The sequence below is a fragment of the Dermacentor variabilis genome, chromosome 1, assembly GCF_050947875.1.
Source record: "Dermacentor variabilis isolate Ectoservices chromosome 1, ASM5094787v1, whole genome shotgun sequence".
NCBI classification, from domain to species: Eukaryota; Metazoa; Arthropoda; class Arachnida; order Ixodida; family Ixodidae; genus Dermacentor; species Dermacentor variabilis.
Genome location: NC_134568.1, coordinates 117216796 through 117237110, shown reverse-complemented (window position 1 = coordinate 117237110; position 20315 = coordinate 117216796). Strand labels below are relative to the sequence as shown.

The 20315-nt window shown below is 48.6% G+C and overlaps 2 protein-coding genes across 2 annotated transcripts in view; one reads left to right on the top strand and one right to left on the bottom strand.

Moving 5' to 3' along the window:
• Positions 1-863, top strand: part of LOC142582292 (annexin A4-like) — a 41721-nt gene extending 40858 nt beyond the window's left edge. Inside the window, exon 14 of the mRNA XM_075691862.1 lies at positions 512-863. The gene's annotated coding sequence lies outside the window, so the exon portion shown is untranslated. The remainder of the gene's footprint in view (positions 1-511) is intronic.
• Positions 864-7253: 6390 nt separating this feature from the next.
• The window catches only part of LOC142583352 (protein qui-1-like), a 523212-nt gene continuing 510150 nt past the window's right edge, over positions 7254-20315 (bottom strand). Inside the window, exons 25-26 of the mRNA XM_075693781.1 lie at positions 19685-20120; positions 7254-14350 (exon numbers count right to left, since the gene is read on the bottom strand). Of these exons, the coding sequence (XP_075549896.1) occupies positions 13791-14350; positions 19685-20120 (996 nt within the window). The 3' untranslated portion in view covers positions 7254-13790. The remainder of the gene's footprint in view (positions 14351-19684; positions 20121-20315) is intronic.

Sequence of the window (20315 nt, the reverse complement as noted above, 5' to 3'; positions counted from 1 at the left end):
GTTAATAAAATGACCCCGATAAATTGTTCAACAAACAGTGACTGCATTTTTTTATTGATACAAAGACACGCGACATTAAGTGCCGAGGCCTCGACTCGTATTTTTTTGTCCATGAATGCGAAAAGTGGGCGTCAACCACGTCTGAGCACATCATCCTGAACAGGGCACATGAATTTTATAGCCAAGCATGTGCAGCTAGGCTGTCGAACAGCGATAACGCGCAACACCAGAAGTCTTTGTTCACGCTCAAGTACAAAAACACCCGTGTACTTCGATTTAAGTGCACGTTAAAGAGCTCCAGATGGTCAAAATTAACCCGGAGTCCCCCGCTAGCAACGAGAATTCCTTTGTCTAGTCTTCTGAGTGGCGCAGACCTGTGTGGGCACTTGTGTGTGGCTCGCGTGCTAATCACTGACACAAACAATGGACGATCTAAACATTCTTCAGCACAAGGACGGTTGATATGCCATTTTTTCCCGTCGCGAATTTACCATTTATCCATCTTTTGCAGGTTTAGCATTGCCGCCTGGAATCTGCAGGAAAACCGGTGTCCTCGTACGGCAACAAAGACAACGCCTGCGCATATTAGCACTGGGAACACCGCAGCGTCATCTTGGAAAAGCAGACTAGCGCCATGCAGCTGCTCCTCAAGAAAGCAGTCCTGAAACACATTTGCGTCGGACCTTAAAAAAATCGAAACAAAGGTGCATTTAAGCAGTGCTTAATTATTGGAAATATCCCTGTAATACGTGCAATGCGAAGTCATCGTCCAGCTGAAGGCGTCGCTCATTGCTTCCGCTGACTTGCGCCGAGCGCGAGTTGTTTACTGTGAGCGTCGCTGCGAAATCGTTCATTGCGGTTCATTTGCGAGTCCCTCAGTGGTCACACGACTTTTATTTGCTTGCATGTTTGTTTAGAGTAAGCCGCGTATTATAGTACGGCTCTAAAATGGAGGCTGCCGAGTCCGCTGTTTCTTTAAAGGGACACTAAAGGTTACCAGAAACTCAAGTTAAAGTGGTAGAGCAATGTTCTAGAACGTCTAAGGCGTCAATATAATCGCGAACAGAGCTTTAGTAACCGAGAAATTGAGGTAAATGCATGACACGATTTGAGACCCCTCAGCGACATTCCGGTACTAGCCCGATGACGAAAGCACTCCTCATAATTTGTGTTACTAATACTCAACTACTCGCATTAAAAATATCATTTCATTCGATTATAAGACGGAAAAAAATGCTACTTGTCTACGTCTATTCGATTCTAAGAAAAAATAACATTTTGACGTTACCATTCAGTAATATGGGTGGTCGAAAGGTTTCGTTTTCGCTCGACTCTGCGCGCTCGACTGTGCGCCGCGCACGCTTTGGAGTTTCAGTAGTTTCGTTATCGCGTCGTGCTGTGAGGGTTCTGCTGGCTCGCGAAACTTTCATTTGGAACAAGCAGCGAGAATGCCACGTCCATGTGATGTCGTGGGAAGCTCTCGTTGCTTTCCCGCTCCGGAGAGCCGGTGTCGAGGCCGCCGTCGTAGTACGCAACGACGCCGGCAGCGCGAGCCCTCAGCAGCAGGTCGCGCTCGTCAGTGCTCAAATCGCTGGAGTTGAGCCCACCATCACGAGCCATTCTGTCGTTGTCAGGGTCCGTTGCGACGAGCGTCGAAGTTTGCGTCATAGAATGAAGTACCAGCTTATGGTCGCGCGTTTCTCCTTCCGCTAGCCACCATACTCCCGCTTTCGCTCTCCTGTCGGCTCTGTCTTGGCTCTGTTTCTGGCCGTGCGTTTGCGTTTTGCGCAGAAAAGCCGTAGCGCCGTCTGCGGACGCCGTTCTACTCACTGATGGCGCAACGTCACTAAGAGACCATGATGTCAGTACTCCTCGACCGGAGGGCGGGCGATTTGAACTGCGCTAGAGGTACGCGGACGCTTCAGAACGCATTTTCTCTTAAAATAAGTCTCTCCTTGGCACGAAACAAGCGTTTCGAGGTTTCTGCGATGGTATTTCAACAGTACACGTTGACTTACTAGTAACCTTTAGTGTCCCTTTAATACGAAATGGACGATGCACGTCGAAGAACCAACGTAAGCTTGCTTCCCAACTGCGTTAATTGCGGCCGGTATAGCTGTCCTCGATTCCACTTCCGAAGGTGCTTACGTTCGCGTATGTGCGAACTTGCCGTCGCCGTTCCCAACCACGACAGTGAATGTGGATGGCATCATAGAGTTTCATAGAATAATTACTAGAGGGAACTCTGGCGCTAGTGTCTACGGTGGCTGCAGTGGGAGCGGTTGAGCCAACATGGATATTATGGCAAGTACGTGGATCAATTGCCTAAACTTCGTCCTTTTGGCTTTAAACGGCTTCGGGACTGTTTGAGCTCGTCATTTTCAACAATTTACTGCGTAACAAATAATTCAGTCAACAACATTAAAATTGTCCGACGGCAGGATTCGAACACAGGACCTCCAGCACACGCCCGTTATTGAAGCTATTAGGACACGGACGCGTGCATCGACAAGAATCGAGATCGGTATCGACAAGCGACATAACGCCCTTACGAATTTATCGCGGGCAAGCCATTGCCTTGACACGCTTGGCGCGTTTCGATTTGACCACCACGACAACGTGAATTGTTGCAATTAGTAGCGATTGTGCGTGTTCGCAGCGTCTTCTGCATTTCTGTGAAATATAAGACAATGAAGGCATACCAAGCGTAATAAACGAATCCACAAGAACGTCTGAATCCACAAGCACGAGGATCATCATTCCGATAATGGCTCAACGATGTTGCGCCAGAGTTCCCTCTAGTATATTGTAGGAAAGTCTTTGGATGGCAGAAGATCAAACTGCAATCGTCACGTCTCATGCGGTGAAAGCTATGTAGGAACTGGCTGGCACACGACCGATGCACCCGTAATCGCAAGTATGGTCGTTTAACTAGCATGAGAATAATAATATTTGGGGTTTTACGTGCCAAAACCACTTTCTGATTATGAGGCACGCCGTAGTGGAGGACTCCGGAAATTTTGACCACCTGGGGTTCTTTAACGTGCACCTAAATCTAAGCACACGGGTGTTTTCGCATTTCGCCCCCATCGAAATGCGGCCGCCGTGGCCGGGATTCGATCCCGCGACCTCGTGCTCAGCAGCCCAACACCATAGCCACTGAGCAACCACGGCGGGTAACTAGCATGAGAATTATGATGGGGGGGGGGGGGTTATGAATTTGCCTAAACTTCGTGCCCCTGGCTTTAAACAGCTTCGGGACATTGCGAACTAATCACTTTCGACAACAGGTCGTGTTATGAATGTAACAATCCGCATTGACTACGCACGTGCCTAAAGTCTAATCACCTTGCTGCGTTTAGAAAGCTCGGCGCTTGAAAATTGAGAAAAAGAAAGCGTAATAAGGAACGTCGCAAGAACGTTTGAAGCCACAAGCACGAATACTAACACTAATACACAAGCACTAACCATAATTATGGAAACTGACCGATGACAAGGCCAAGAGCTCCCTCTTGTATTTTTTTTTTTGCAGAAAACACTCTGGATACACCCTTCTATACAGTACGGCCCCCTCCACTGTGATCGAGCATGAGCATTCGGAATAGCTCTGAACGTGCGCTATATTGACAGCTCGCGCCAGTGGTGGTGGTGCCTCCGAGGCTGGCGCGAGCGCGTGCACTTGGTAGAGCACGTTTGGCACAGATCACTGGCACAGATGGCACTGCAGTTTCTCGTTCATCCTACATAAAGTACCTTAAACGATCAACACCAAGCTTACACTGGTCGTGCATTTCTACACAACTCGACGTAAACCTATTTGGCGGAAAAAGGTTGCTTAAGAACATAGAAAATGGCGTTGCACTGCCAAGTTCGAGATCCTGAGTTCGATTCCGGTCGCGTCGGCCACATTTCGATGGGGGCTAAATGCACAAACGCCCGTGTACTTAGATTTAGGTGCACGTTAAGTAACCTCAGGTGGTCAAGATTAACCCGGAGTCCCCCACTGCGGTGTGGCTCACAGCCGGCTTGTGATTTTGGCACGCAAAATCCCAGGATATGATTTTAAGCATAGAAAATGAAGGCCGAAAAATGTCTCGTTTCGAATTGCGTGGCTGGAACTGCGGCGCGGGTGTACGCTATGACAGGACGAGTTTCGTAGTATTCTGCTAATGTTTGGGCTCGTTTTGGTTCAGTAACAGTTTTCAGAGCTTAACAAGCCTTGTTGTTGGGCTGGTTGGCTAACAATAACAAGTAAAATTAAAAGAGCACAAAAATAGTTTGGCCGAGACACTTAAGACTACCTTACGTGTGGGAATGCGAAAACATTATAGTCGCTTTGGTGAAACGTTTTATTTCTGCGCGTTCCTGGTCCGCGCAAGCTCTCACCTGCGTTTTAACTGCGCTTTGGTAAGGCCAAATGAAAACGCGCTCGCTTGTCCGAGAGGAGCTCACAACTCGAAGGAACGCTCAGCGGCATTCCATTGCACACTAATGCTTTTTATTTCATGCACTCATTTTATATACTCATGACGTGGCGCCACCACCTACCCACTCGCTGCGCCGTCACGTGCTCAACGACCGCACGCATTAGGCCGCACGTTTTGTCAGGCAGATGGCTGCGACGTGGCGTGCCAATGACGCAAATACTAGGCACACAGTTAGCCAACTAGAGCCGTGGAGCGGCCGTGGAAGCGTGCTCATCTCGCAACTCGGATGCCCGGGTTCGATTCCCACCCAAACCGAAATGTACTTACATTTCTTTTTAAAAGCATCAATTTACTTTGGTTACAGCAACGTCCATGTGGAACTTGATGTAAATCCGAGTAATTTTTTTATGTGGTTTATTCTTGCCATCGGCCATTTTTGGTGCCATCATTCGGTCACGCCACCGACTACAACGCAGGATTTTCACGTAATGGGACAAGACTGAACAGCACAAGCACTCACTAACAACAGCATGATGCATCTCGGGGAAAGGTGAAATGAGAGTTGATGGTCCGCACATGCGCGAAAACAAACGTCACAACTGGTGCTCAAAAAAAAAAAAAAAACTCAGCCGCTTCTTTCTCAGACCTAAATACCTTGTCAATTTAGGATTTCCAGTAATTTAGCGTCTCCCTTCCATTAGTCGACACACGTCATTAACGCGAAGGCCACCCATCTGCTTCATAAAGAAAGCCTCCAAGAGCTCGCTTGCCGCAGTGGCTTTGCTTCTACCTGATGTAGATATTTGTCTTGCCAAATAATAGGCAAAAAGGGCGCAGCGGTGGCGTAGAGGTAGAACACCCGCCTCGCGTGCAAGAGGTCCGTGGTTCGAATCCCGGTGCCGGCAATTTTCCACCGGATTAAAAAAAGAAAAAAATCCGCGTGTTGATAAAATTGCACAAACAGGCCTGGAGTGTGGCCTGATCCCGGTGACCAGAACCGGTAACGCACTCCCTCACCAGAGCAGGATTGGCCACCCTGGTGCAGTACTTGGCCACAACCTCCTATGAACAAATAATAGCACGCACTTGCAACTTTCGCAGTGCGTGGGCAAATGCGCATTTCCGCGGCGTGTCCACGAGACCGGTCGTTCACGCACCGACCGGTCTGCCTCACGCAACGCATCCCACAAGACAGGGGTATTTCTTAAACAACCCCGACTGCGCACTCTACAAACGGCTTTACGTGCTTTTTTCCCCAGTCATGCGCTCTTTTGTTTCCGGGAGTGCAAGCGCAAAGTTGACCAAGTTTTCGAGGTGCAGAGCACACTACCCGCACATTGTGAAGGCTTGTGTTCATCCTCGTCCAGGTTTTTTTTTTTTTTTGTTGCGCTCTTCTAACTTTAAATTTCAGAGCTCTCTATTTTGAGTCATTGGTTCATTTAGAATGTGATATAATCTTGTGACATCATGAGACGCTATAGGGCGTTCTGCTTCATGCCTGTCTTTCTTAATGCGCATCTTTCCCAGCTTACCAAGACTGGCGGTAAAATTGACGTTTCTGGTATTCCAGAAGTGTATCAGTCGATCAAAACATTTCTCTTTGGCCTCTCTTTAAGTCTGCTTTAAGGCTCCGCAATGCTGATGCGGAAAGCAGAAGCATAATGAGTTAGAAGCCGCACGCTACAAGCGCATGGCGTGGGATAGGCTCCCAAGGTGGTGCGTAGTAGGTGGTGAGTGGCGCAAATGCTTCGCACGTCAAGTGGCGAAGCTTGCTTTTGCAGGAGGCATATATGGCTCCGTTTCTAGCATTATGCGGCGTGTTGATACTAACATGGAGTCTCCGCCGCTTAACTCACTACAATGCGCATCAGCAAGATCGAAGCTTGCGTTATGAGGGAATACGCCAGAGCGGCGACGTGCTGAATGTACGGAAAACTGCCAGATCGTTCGTAACTCACTCACGCTCGAAAGGGCTCGCAACGCATTCAGGTTGGAGTTAGAAATCATTTCTAAAGCTGAGCAGGTATTTTTAGTAGAACCGACCCTACTATGGTTGCACAACCATGTATTTCTACTCGCAGATAACTTTTCAGTTCGTGCTGTTCGCGTGAAATGCTACGTTCGTGCAACACGCGGACTCGCGTTTTCCCTTGTAGATGTTCCATCTGGAGAGACCACATTGCGCCATAGGATGCTTTTTCTGCATATAACACTGCTAGAAATGCGCACTACGTTTGGCTACACTTTCGATCGTTAGCACGGCAAGTGCACTTGCTCCCGGTGATTCAGAAATTGACGGGCGCTCGGGGGCAAGCAGTGACATTGGATTTATAGTGGTGCTCTCTGCATCGGCAGAAGCTGTATCTTCTCGCTCACGAAGCGGGAAGCATCGATGGTGACTTTGGGCGGATTATGACGACTACGGACGCGAACTCTCTCGTAAAGTCGAAGTGCCCGGATGAGGAAAACACGAATTCAAAAGTTGATGCACTGTGTTGTGCAATGGAAAGGGCATTATGGAGCGATCGAACGTACAGCGACAATGGACCTGAAAATAATGATAGCGACGAGATGGTTGTGCGTGGTAATTACTTATTATAACGCGCGCCATGAAAATGACTACTATGATGAAGAGCGACTGTAGTAATGCCATGCGTCAACCTACTTACGGGAACTGACGGCGCCACAAATTTCTTCGTTTTTTTTTCCTCGGTTGCTCGACTTGCTGAAACTTGCAACCGATGAGAAAAGAGGTGTGGCGAGGTCACGCGCAGAAAAAGAACAGCCACATGAGAGCCACTTTCGTAGAAACATTCTGTTTATTACTCCATTTACCAAGGGTCCAGCTATACATAAACGTGGAAAATGTCAACCACCTGGCATTCAGGTGCACTCCAATGGCTACTACTCTTCGTCGCGTATGACAGTTCAAGGATGGTGCACGCTACATCAGGGATAACGAACCGTATACAGGGGAAAGGAACAAACATTGGGCGCTTAACCACAAAGAAACAACTTCCTCACCAGAATTGTTCTTTTTTTCTGTTTCTTGAATACACCATCGCACAGGGAAAACACAGCTATGAACAACGTGTGGCATTTGTAAGAATCTTTTTCCCGTGCTAAAAATAGAGAGAGAGAGAGAGACATCCATATTTAGTAGATCGTTAATCGACGCTCCAGAATAAATAAATCGCGAAAACCGAAACAACCTATATTGTTCATAAAAAAAATAAAAGGAAGAACAAGAAAGGAAGCGAGAGACGATGTTGCACGTTGTGCAACCAACATTGCTTTCGGGGCAAGGTTTACATATATTGCTGCGAAATGTAGCAAAACCTACCCATAATTCGACCAGGTATATTGAAAGAAATCCTCTGTTAAGTAATTAGTGAAATTCTTCAACCCAGCATCACATTCCTGATCTCGTATCACGCAAGTTCCAATAGATAAGTTGAACATTTTGATATATATGTTTCGTTTAGTTGGTGGTATCTATGCCGAACGATATTAAGGGTGATATACAGTATAGCAGTGGCAAGGAACTCGACCGAATGAGGAGCCGACGCTCAAGAACATCCCTTCCACACAGACCCCATTTAATACGTCGAACAATTGTGCAAATGTCTGCAAGTGTCTAAATAAATAAATAAATAAATAAATAAATAAATAAATATCATTTAACACGTCATTATACTTCAGAATATGGGCAGATCTCGACGATAGAGCAGTAAAGACCCTCCTCCTGCCCTCACCCCAGGGGTGATGCAATAGAGTGCTCTGCGCAGTGACTCCGCCCCATTCTGGGTTCACTTCTTTCACTTAGTTTGCGCAGCTAAGCACGTGGTCGCTGGATTTAAATCGCGGTCACGGTGGCCGCATTTCAATGGGGGGGCCAACTGCAAAAACCACCCGTGTACTTAGATTTAGGTGTACGTTAAAGAACCCCAGTTGGTAAAAATTAATCCAGAGTCCTCCACTACGGCATGCCTCATTATGAATTCGTGGTTTTGGCACGTAAAACCCCATAGTTTGATTAATTTTTTTACTTACTTAGTGGAACATGCGTGGAACGACACTAGGAATGTAGCCGCGACACGTCGTTCTTCAGCGGAAAACAAAAATTAATTTCAAAAACAACGCTGCCGTAAACATTGCATAGAAGGGTCCGGGCATTCCATGTTGGCCAGCATCAACGAAAGATGTTTTCGCGCGTTCAAACTTTGAGCTTCGGCAGCAGACCCATTTTTTTTTCACTGCGGTGACGGCGGCTGAAATGCAGCCTCACATTCAGGGCAGGTGTTTGCTCTGTGTCTATGTTAGCAGCATCCCCCTGCTCTTCGGAGACAGCAATATCACGTTCGTTCTGCTCGCAGCGTGCTGGATAAATTGCCGCCTGACTGCTGTGGGATACTTGTCGAAGCACGCGGAGTTGTTTGCTCTACAACTTTCTTACCGAACCGCCAGAAATTTGGCACCACAAATTGGTTTTCATATCGCGTGTATCTGCGACAACTGCCTCGGATTAATAAATATAGGCGAGTCGAGACGAAATTATACTTTCTTTTTTTGCCAATAAGCTTCATAGTGTCGGTGGACATCAGATTTTGCGCCACAATCCCCAATACGACGATTGCTAATTTACAATATTTCAGCAACTAAATTTTAATTAACGACTTTAGCAGGCATGTTGTAATCGCAGAGGTGAAGTCAGCCAGTAACTGAAAAATCGATTATTGAAATTTTGTTAAATTATACTTGAGTTGGCCATTATCGCGCAAATTTTATGTCCGTACCAGTTATGCAGGTTGATCAGCAAGAATCATCACTTAATTTTGAGTCTCATATGTTACGTCTAATTTGAGACAGCCGTCACAGAAATATGCAATATTCGCGTCGGGAATGGTGACGTAACATTGCAAATAGTTATCCTGCCCTTTGTTCTAACTGAGCGCCTTCTTTCTCGCATATGATAGATTTATGCTTAGATGCTCAGCCCAAGCAAAATTTTTTTTCTCCTTTGATCGCTTTGTATATTTACAGGGGCAGGTTTAACGAAGGCAGGGCTGTCACATTTTTTTTTCCTTTCCTGATAGCACAGAAGAAAAAAGTCCGACGTTTACTTATGTGTAATGCGGACCTCTGAAAAAGCAAAAAGAGAAGGAAAAAATCAAACGTACAGGTCATAGTGAACATGTGTTTCAAAAGCTGAGCAATATAGAGGCGCACACTCACAACGATGTGTGACACGCGTTGATACACTATGCCTACGTGCATCAACCCCTTGACTTACACTGCAGCTAATGGTATAGCTGGCGCAGCTAGAGAGAATGACTGCGGTGTTCCGCACTTATGAGCAGCTACGACGGGCCAGAGTTTCACGCTCCAGGAGCCCAGAGAACAGCACTGGCAGTAGCCACGTACTGAACGCACCCTGGTTCAGCACCCTGGTTTTTCTGTCGAAATGTTGGCTTGCGACAGCGGTGCTGAAAGGTCGAACTCGACAGAAGAGCTGCCATCCTACTGCTGCGCTGACGCAATGAAGGGGTCGAAATACCGTGTACGGAAGAGAGTATAAATGCATCTTCATCAGTCACTCCGGGTGCAAATGAAGCAGCAGTGATTCGTGCACGGACTAATTGATAGTAATATAAATAGCATTTAACAGGTAATTTTAGAAGTTAACCCTATTTTTCAGGTGGTCCCAAGGCATCGTACAAATTTTGCGTGCTATTACAGGCTTTCTGCAGGCTCTAAGACAAGTTAAAGACCAGCAATACACAGCCACACTTTTTCTTTTCTTCACTTTCCATCCTGATGTGCCCAAAGACGACAAAGAAATAGGTCTGAATGGGAGAGCAAACAAACAAAGACCTGCAAGGTCGTTTTGTGGCACGTTCGAACCAAGTACAGTAGGGTCGCTTCATACACACACACAATACGCGGTGGTGGCTTAGTCTTTTGCACTGTTATACTCCCTAGTACGTTCACAAGGTCATTTAGACGCCGGCAAGAAAGTAAAGAAATGGCTGGAACGAAATAGCGTAAAAAAAAGGCCAGGAGAGTTTTACCATAAGAGCGCTGCGTACCTAACCGTTAAGGCGCGATCACAGGTCATCAATGTCTACCGATCTAATTGGTTTCCGTAGCCGGCGAAAGCGAGGCCACGGCATCTCGGAGGCGCAACGGGGGCTCGCTTCGAGCGGGCGCAGCGTTTCGGGATTATAGATATGACGGGAGGGAAGTTGCGTCTCAGAAGCGCAGATGGCGGGGACATTGTTCGATACCCCTACAGTGCACCAAAAATGCGTTTCTGTACATGGTATGACGGGTGCATACACTACTTTTATGCTCGGTGGTGTGCAGCAGGCTACGGCACGCGCCGCGCGACGGGAACACTCGGCTTTTAAATAGAGGACAGTGGCATGGTGCGGAGCGCCATTTACCACACGTGAGATTTGGGCATTTTGCCTGTTACAGTCGCCGCACGCGCGGAACGCTGCATGGTGAGGGGGGCGGAGGGGGGGGCGTTTATAAAGAAATACATATACACTCGCGCTGTCCCTCTATACGTAAGACCGTTTGTGGACGTGAAAGTCTAGTTGCGGGGGAAAACTGCATGCTGATTACACACTGATGAAAATAAAGAAACATACAGAAACAGGGTAAAGCACAACAGTGGCTGATTCCATGCGCGGAGGAAGCAAGGAGTTAATCTGAAGTGGCACCGTAAAAAGAAGAATAAGTAAAGAAAAAAAAAAGAACAGAACGAAAGACAAAACCAGGACAGAGGAGACTCCGGGAGGAAGACAACCTGAACACGCTCGGGTTGAACCGACTGCTCCCCATGCTGCGCACGTGGCGTTCAGCATAGAGAGGACGCCAGCCTGGCAACGCCTCTCGTTAACACTGGGAGCACGATGGTACAAATTTTCGCCTGCAACGAAGACACTCACATCAAAGAACACGCACTAATGGAAGAGAAAACGTCAGGTACTGTTAGGGAGGAAAATCAAACGTAAATGACGACCACGGCGGTTCCAGACGAGCATGGACTCTGGGGCCCGGTGGCCACGATAGCGCCTCGCCTGGGGTAGCAGACGTTGCCAAGGGCCATCTACGAGAACACATGCTCAAGAACGGGAACAAATTTCTCCGCGAGGGAACAAGCACGCCAGCCCCGGAAGAAGCACTTGCAAAGCCAGCGTGACATGTGGTACACAGCACTATACAAGGATAACATCACTAGTCACCCCGCCTATGCACTCCTCTCTTCTCGTCGGGTGCGAAAGACATCTCTTCTGCGCCTTCTTCCAGAAGCTCAGGCGGCCATCTAACATCTACACACTCTTCGACAAGCACGAAACATAATCATAAGTAACGTTGAATACAAATGCATCACAAAAGAATGTACAATAAGTATGATATGCCACATGTATGCACATTTGCAAGCATTACAGGAACGCAAGTAAAGAAAAGTATGGACAACCTCCTTTTTCCAGGCGCGAACACATATTACCTTTTTTTTTCCTCTGCACATAGTGCGACAAGCCAAGTCTCCGAGTCAGATTTCATTAGCATGCCGTTGTATCCGACTCCGTCTAGCTGACTCAAACAGCAGCCGGTCAGTAAAATAACAAACGAAAGGTTAAATTATTCCTGCAGAAATGAACACAAAATTTTGTACACTTATGCACATTTACGCAGAGGAGGGAGTAGTATACAAAATATGTTTGATACTTGCTGGAAAGGTCCGCTTTCAATGGAGCCAGAGTGCAGCGCACGACAAACATTGAGCAAATGTTTGACTAGTGTTCGAGGAGCTGGGACAAGAAGAATGTGAACACAACCACTGTAAGGATCGAATAGTTCTCGGGAAAATGATGACAATCTCCTGTCTACAGGCATCGGCATACGAAGCTGAACTTATAAAATTGCATCACCAGTGTGTCTCAGTCTGTATGTTTTCTTCTTTACAGTGTATTTATGTGTGTTTACAGGAACGTGGAAGGCCATTCAAGTACAAAGGTTTTACTTTCAGTTATCTATGATATATTAATCGGCTGTCGAAGCTCACAGCATGGGTGAATGTTCAGTAAAAGCGTGTGTCGCTTTATTTTTAACATGCAGGTCTTGACAACAATTTGTGCTTAGGCTGTAGAAGGAACGTACAACGTGCAGTGGTGAACAAAGTGTGCATAGTGAAAATGTGCTCGAGCTGGAGCGTTTGCTGTGCAAGGTCAGGTGCTCACACTGAAATACAATTATCACACTCCAACAACGTGTCAGGCGGGATTCACTGTCGAGTGTTGGAGACTCTGGTAAGCCGCCACTGGATCGTTTCACACCGGGTTATTCACGTCATGACTGACTATTTTCTAAAGCTCGATCATCGCATTGAACAGATATATTGAAAAAAGAAAAGATCAGCACGTGGAAGCCAGCAAATTTATTTTTGACTGCTTACGATTACTAAAGGAGTGCTTTACAGGTGGGCTCTACAGCCACGTCTGCCGTAAAACGGTTTATATACTCACACGCACGCGGACGTACTTTCTTCCTTTCTTTTTTCTTGTGGGTGTGAAACGGGCACCGGCGAGGAGGACTTTGGTCTGTTATGGGCTGTGTAAACTACAGCTCAGGAAGGTACACTCGAAAAAGCAAAATACATTAAACGAGATTGCTCTGAACTCTACTGGTGTCACTGTTTGAGACGTCGCGTTCGTCACTGTGTCCTCAGCCCGACCTGTTTTCATTCAACACGTGTGCTTGGCTCGAATTGCAATTGTGTCGCAGTTTCATTCGACTAAAAAAATACGTTTACAGTAGACTGTATCGCAGTGAGGGGCCAGTTACGCACCAAGATTCTGCTCTCGACATTTGCCATTCTCGACAGCTCTTGGCAGTGACGACTCCTAACAAAAATGCGAGCGAGTGACCGGCCCAAGTTTCTAGCTGCCTGTCGGCAGCGCTTTGACGTTCCAACTGCACGTCTTCCACGTGACGTGCTATATTGCTTATGCTTCACGCTGGCTGGATAGACAGCTCAATTTCAGGCGCGGCAGCTGGCGTGAGGCGGCGAACCACTGTGCTGCCCGGCGCGGTATATAGAAATGTGACATGGGCCGCAGTGCGGATAGCACAGAGCTGCGATGGTGAACCCTTAGTCACTTTCCTCCAGGCCGGAGGTGCAGTATAGCTGCCGCCTGCCGTGGCACACACATTGTTTTCCCTTTGTCATAAGGGTGTCCGTCATGGAGGGGCGAACAGGAGGGCGACAGCCACTCGGCGAAGCTCGGCTGCTGCGTGTTGCTACTAGTCGAGGAGGAAGTGGGCGCGTGCGGCTTGACGGGGCTGTGCTGCTCACATGAGGGCGCAGACGGCCGATCCCGTGACCGTGTTCTCGGGGCCAGGGGCAGCCGGCTCGGGCGTCTCCTCGACGCTGTTGGTGCGCGGCAGAAGGACGCCGGCGGTGCGTCCCGTCTTGGAGAGTTCCTTCTTCTCGACCAGCTCCTTGGGCGCCACGGGCGACAGCAGCGTGGGCGGCGTCTGCTGCGTGAACTCGGGAAAGCAGGCGAACATGCTCTGCTGCTTCTTGAGGATCTTGTGCTTGGGCAGCTTGGGCTTGGGTTGCAGGCCCATGTCGCCTGCGCCGGCGTGCGCGCCGGTGGCGCGGGGTCCCCGACCCAGGCCACCGTTCCAGACGGCCGAGCCACCTCCCGCGCCCGTCAGCTGCAGGTGCTCGCGGGAGCCGAACGGCGACAGCGGTCTGCTGGCGCGGAAGTCGTCGGCGCCCGCGGCCGTTTCGTGCTTGGGCGACTGGGCGCGCAGGTCCCAGTAGAAGGAGTCGAACGACTGCTCCCGCTTCAGGTTGCCCCGCAGCAGGACCCGCTTGGGGACCACGCCGCGCAGGGGGTGCCCTCCTGCGACCACGCCACGCTCGTTTGCTACACGGCCGCCGCAAAAAGAAGGGCGCCAGGAACGGGAAAGGAACAGGCCAACTGCCGCGAAGCGACCCCCCGCAAGAAGGGGAAAAGCAGCGCAAGGTTGCCGCCAGAAAAAAATGTCTAGGGCGCAAAATTGCAGCCACTCTGCGTGTAATAGCCGGAGCGTCGACTGAGCGAGTCTGTCACACCACGAAGGTCATCCGCACGAATAATCCGTAAACAAGTCTCGCGACTTGAGAGACTTACTGCTTCTGAACTGCATTGCGGCGTACATTTTGATTTTAGTACCATTATAATACCGTTTCTGCTTGTATGACACCAGAAAAGGGACTCAATGGCAGCTACAATTGCAAGCTTGCTTACTTATTCTTCGTTGAACGCAATAAGTTATCAAGCAGAGGCATTAGCTCAACACCACTTATTCGGATCTCCCCCGCTTAGATTAAATATTTTGACCCGAGCTAGAACATTTGCTGTGAGCGTGCCAAATAAGAAACATAAATATGACAGAGCGAGCTAAAAAGAGAAGAACGGAGGAATGCACGAGAGGATGCGGCTGGACAGAGACATCCGCGAATTTGGGAACGTCAAAACGATCGTTCAAGTCGTGGCGGAATACTCCCTTTGGTGAAAACACTGCTGAGTCGGCGCTCGCGACACAAACATGGCGGAAATTGTGACACAGGGTGAAGTGCACACTATGCGGCGAGCGTATGCTATCCGATTTCTAGGGTTTGGCTTTCCAGTGGCAGGAGAAGCTTTTACGAAAAAAGGAGTCCTAGAGAGCTAGTGATACTCTACAAAACAGAGCCTCATTTAAAGATGATAACCACGTCAAATGACGAGAGAAACGTGATCAAAATCTCGCTTAACAAGAGGCGGGATGTTGCACGATAAAAAAATAACGTAAAAAGTAAATTGCTTCTAAAGATGCTTGCGCATAGTGGCCTGTCACTATCTTCCCGCTTGTACCACCAAGAAAGAGGAATCAGATGTATAATTACATTTCGACGTTCTAAGTCTTGGTTTGGGGAAGTCATCGGAACATCGATTGGTTTATTATTTCACTCTTTTTTTTTAAATTTTACACCTGTGCTTCGTGCGACGACGTTCCAGGTGATTTAACTATGTTTTGTTTGCTGGCTCGTTTCACGGTGCTGTGTCCGAGTGCAGTGTTGCTTACCAACAGGTGCAGTGACGCCACACAGTTCTAGACATGAAACATGCTTTTAAATGTGCAGTTTGTGTCTTTGCTTTTCAACGTTATTAGCCCTAATGATGTATATGGTGCCTGTGGTTCTCAACAGAGAGCCTATCGGCACACACTGAGCGCTTCGCTTAAAGGACGAGAACGGAAAAGAGACACGCAGCGACGATAAAAACTGGAGCTGCATGCAAAATGTCTGCTGTGGGACGTTGTGCCACGGGGCACTATTCGTGATAGCAATACTGACAAGCCAGGGTGTCCGATAAGTGTTCTTTGCCTCAACAAAGAGCGTTCATCAAGATCAGCCAGGCAGCTATAATTTGGCACTATAGGTGTGCACATTTGCACATCGAAGGCGGGCTTCTATACTAACTTCACTTTCAGGCCTCTGGCGTGCTTTACAAGAAACCCAGGAACGGAGGGCCAGACATTGCGGCATTTATTTTTTGTAACAGTTTATTCCGCGCACCACGACGTGTCAGCGCCTGTTGCAATGCCGCAGAAGCACTGGATTAGGACAAGTTTCATATCCAGCATAACAGCAACAGCGAGAAATTCTTTAGTGCTGCGATAAAATTGGATATATTTAGGTTCAATACCTCGCTCCGCCACCACGCGGCGCATTGTCGACACCCCTACCAGTTATCTGATGCTGATCGCGTAAGCACTGACACAATGTGTGATTTTAATCGTCGAAGCTACGAGAATTAACAGACCTGTACTGAAATTGAATATGGCGAACTCATGCTCGGGTAAATGAAAAAAAAAACGGAAAGCTACATATGCGTTCGCAAAACCCACTAGGTCACCGCCAGTGGCCGGTCACATCTATCACGGCTACGTCTACATTTTTGGTCAGATTTTGTTATTATTCTCTGAAAACTGCCACTCCGGAAGAAATTCTGTGCCCCCGCCAGGGTGGCTCGGCGTTCTGTTGCGGAGCATGAGGTCGAGGGTTCGATTCCTGGCCGCGTCGGTTGCATTGCGATGGGGGCGGCATGCAAAGAGGCTCGTGTGCCGGTGCTTTAGGGGCGCCTTAAAGAACACCATGCCAGTTGTCAATATTGGTCCTTAGCTCGCCACTGTTCCTTATGTGCACTTTCAGGACGTTAAACTACAGAATTTAATTCTAAATTTTGAGCACTCGGCAGACCGTCGTCTGAAGGAAATGCAAACCGATTCCATAACTTACACGCAGCCAACAATAAATTCCACCTCACGTAGTATTTCCTACCGCAAATGGTTCTTCTTCAACTTAAAAATCTGACAATTTTCATGTGCTCTTATTGTTCAAACTTTGCAGGCGTTTGAACGACAGATTCGGCAGCCAAAGCCCGCACGACCGCATGCGCAACGCGTGGATGGGAAAAATAAATTTACTTTTTAGCCCGAAATTCGCTTGCTCGTTTCACTGTGTTGTTTGGTTAGCCACGAAAAGCGGCGTTTCAGCACCTGTGTCGTCTTCATGACCACTGCAGCACTCTAAACAGATTTGCACCCGTAAGCTTGTTTTCTGCTATAACTCACACCCTTACATCCTTGCAAGTGTAACGTTGTGAGTTATAGACCAATTCGCACCCTTAAACACCCTTATGGGTATAAATCGGTTTACAATGTGGCTGCTCGTTCTAAGAATTTCTGCTCTATAAACTTCTGTAGAAAAAGAAAGAAAGCATCAGTGCAAGAATTTTTTTGCACTGTCGTTCTTTTCCGGGATCGTCATTCTTGCGCTGCATTTATCAAAATCTTCCCGATGTTCCCATTGGAACCTCGTATGTAACAACCTTTAAGCGCTACCATGATTAGACCGTCGTTTTATCCCTTTTAAATTCAAAATAATGGAGCTTAGAAATGAATGTTAACATTGGCATGCTCTAAAAAAAAAAAAAAGAAGTCGACATTGTTGACGCCTGAATGTATTTATATATGGTAGAACCTGACCGATAAACGTTGGTATTACAAGTAGTGACTCCGTACACTGAAAATGCCGTCTACATCGGCAATACGCTTTTTTCGCTTACGTGCTGGGAGTGCTAACGAAAACTATTTCGAGTAGAGGCACTGATAAATTAAGGTTTTTCGATGAGGCGCATGCGCTGTTTCGGTGAATGATATGAAAGGTTAACCTGCTCAGTTAGGCTAACGGCCAGCATATGCGACAACGTGTGCCTGTTCGTATTGTGCCACGGTTAACGCAGTGTATTTGGTGAGGTAAACACTGACACTAAGAGTTACCTAGCTGCATAATTCATGCGTGCAAGGCAGGCAAATCAATGACCAAAATTTTAGTGCGACGTCTGTGAGAGGTTTCATGCACATGGGCACACTTTTAGATACCTTTAGTTTCACGTACGTAGAAGCGCTACGTACGTGAAGATCTTGCAGGTTCCAAATGCGCATGCGCCAAATGAAGGTAGCGCCATCCCTTCTCACGTACGCACGTGAAATCTGCGCTTGTGTTGAGCGCCCCACGCGCGTGACGGGCTCTGCGAGTTACCAGGCAGAGAACACAGCACAAGCTACCACGGACGCGCAATGTGCAAGGTGCGATAATTGCGCGTTGGCCCTGATTCCAGCTCGCCTTGAACAAACTTGGTTGCAGTAGCGTTCATGTCTGCCGGCAGAGGGCGCCAGTAGACATGCGGAAGTAAAGATCTATACGTTCGCGAGGCCTCCACCCACAGAATGTTACGTACGGATGCGGCTCGTAGCGCACGTAAAACTCTCACGTTTCCGTGCGCGAAGCTTCTGCGTACGTGAAACAAGATCTGTCTGTTATTACCTATACGGATAAACAGAGTTTTAGTTTAATACATTGTGTTTCCGAAGAGTACCTAAATGTGCTCGAAATAAGCTCTTCTAACTATGATAACTTATTGTGAGAGTAAATATTCGCGGGAAAAAAAAGCGTCCACGCTTGTGGATCTAATAATGTGATAACGGGCGAACATCCGCTTGGTTTTGATGTGGGGCTCGAATCTCTAAGCGTGTAGTTGAGGTCAGATGCATGTTCTTAGGGCTTAGCTCTCTACCTGTAAGCACTGGGCGCACTCCCTCTCACTAAAGAGTACCACAGAATGCACTGACAAATGCGGGAAGTGGGGCTGCGATGAAAGGAGTGAAAGAGAATGTGGTCACCGACGAGCTTTGTAAGGAAGCGGAACAAATTACGTTTGTCCTGCGTAGGCACCGACATTATAAAATATCTCGTTGTGTACTCTGACGCACCCTGTCCTCATGGTTGTTTCTGTTGTTGGCTGCTTCAACGAATGTAGTGTAAGCTTACTCAGCGCCAGTCACATTACACCATCTCCTCGACTCAGAAGTTTGCAATAGTCTGTGCTTGGTATTTTTTTTTTGGCACAATTGCGAGTCGGGGGGGGGGGGAGGGTGCAGACATGAAGCGCCATTATTTACGCATTCAAGTTGATTGCACCATTTACTGTGCATCTGCCGATGGTATATGTACAGCCCAGTATAAACAGGTCTTAAAATGCCCAATTGCGAACTCCCACTACTGCCTTGCGCTACTCCCGCTACTGAGCGTCAGCTACGGGGAGATATTAAGCCTTAACCATTTGCAGTTGACGGACAAGACGCCCGCACATTATCTTCACGCACATTTTCACCTAACCTGCGCCGGCCCCGCCGGGTGACATTCAACGGGGCATTCGAGCCCTATATGCCACGATGGCGCTTTTAATCTATTGTACTTTTGCTTCGCGTTGAGCCAAAACTTCCCGAGATAAAACGCGTAGGGATATTCGAGGGGATGAGAATCTTTAGGGCCGCTTTTCGAGAATCTGCTGAAAACCCAGCTCGCACATAGTTGAATTTAGGAACAGCGCCTGCTCCCTTGCCTAAGACTCGCGCTTATTCTACTTCCTATAGGGAGCCCGGAGCCGGAGAGATAGTTTAGCGTCTGGCCATCCCTAACTGGAGGCATGAACCCGCCTGCGAAGTCACGCGGACAGTCTGCCGTCGTGCCGCTCCACCGGGAAGCCGCCTCCCCACTCAGTGGCTCTTCGCGCGCGCCACGCTCTCGAGCCGGGTGCGGCGCGCACGGCGCGCGCTCTGCGGCAGGCGGCGCCGCGCTCGCTCACCGAGCGTCTTGGGCTCGTCGCCGACGGGCGTGCCGGGCGGCAGGTCGAGCATGAGCCCCTTGCCCGGGTTGTTGAGCAGCCGCAGCATGGGCACCAGCGTCGAGCTGGCCAGCTGCACGACCAGGTGGCCCGTGTTCAGCGAGGTGGTCACGGCGAGCACGGTGGCGTGCAGGTCGAAGCTGGCCACGCGGTGGCCGTTCTGCGTGTTCCACAGCTGCAGCGTGTTGTCGTCCGAGCTGGACACGGCCACCGAGCCGTCCAGCGTCAGCTTGGCTGCCCGGATGGCCTCGGTGTGGCCGCGCAGCACGAACCGGTCGCTGCCCGTCGTCACGTCCCACACGATCAGGTTGCAGTCCTGGGAGCCGGACACGGCCAGCGAGCAGCGGAACGGCGCCACCGCCACGCACGTCACCGGGCCCTCGTGGCCCACCAGCACCTGCACCGGGAGTGACGTGAACAACATCCGCGGCGTGTTGACCACCCGATTCAACGACAGCTGGACTCACTTAGCGAAACAGCGGAAGAGAAACGATGCCTGTTATCGCCTATATCTTCTTTCCAACTGCGCTATTTCTTCTCTTAAGGCTTTCTTCATCATCATATCTCGCTACCGAAACTCCCTTCTCTACAT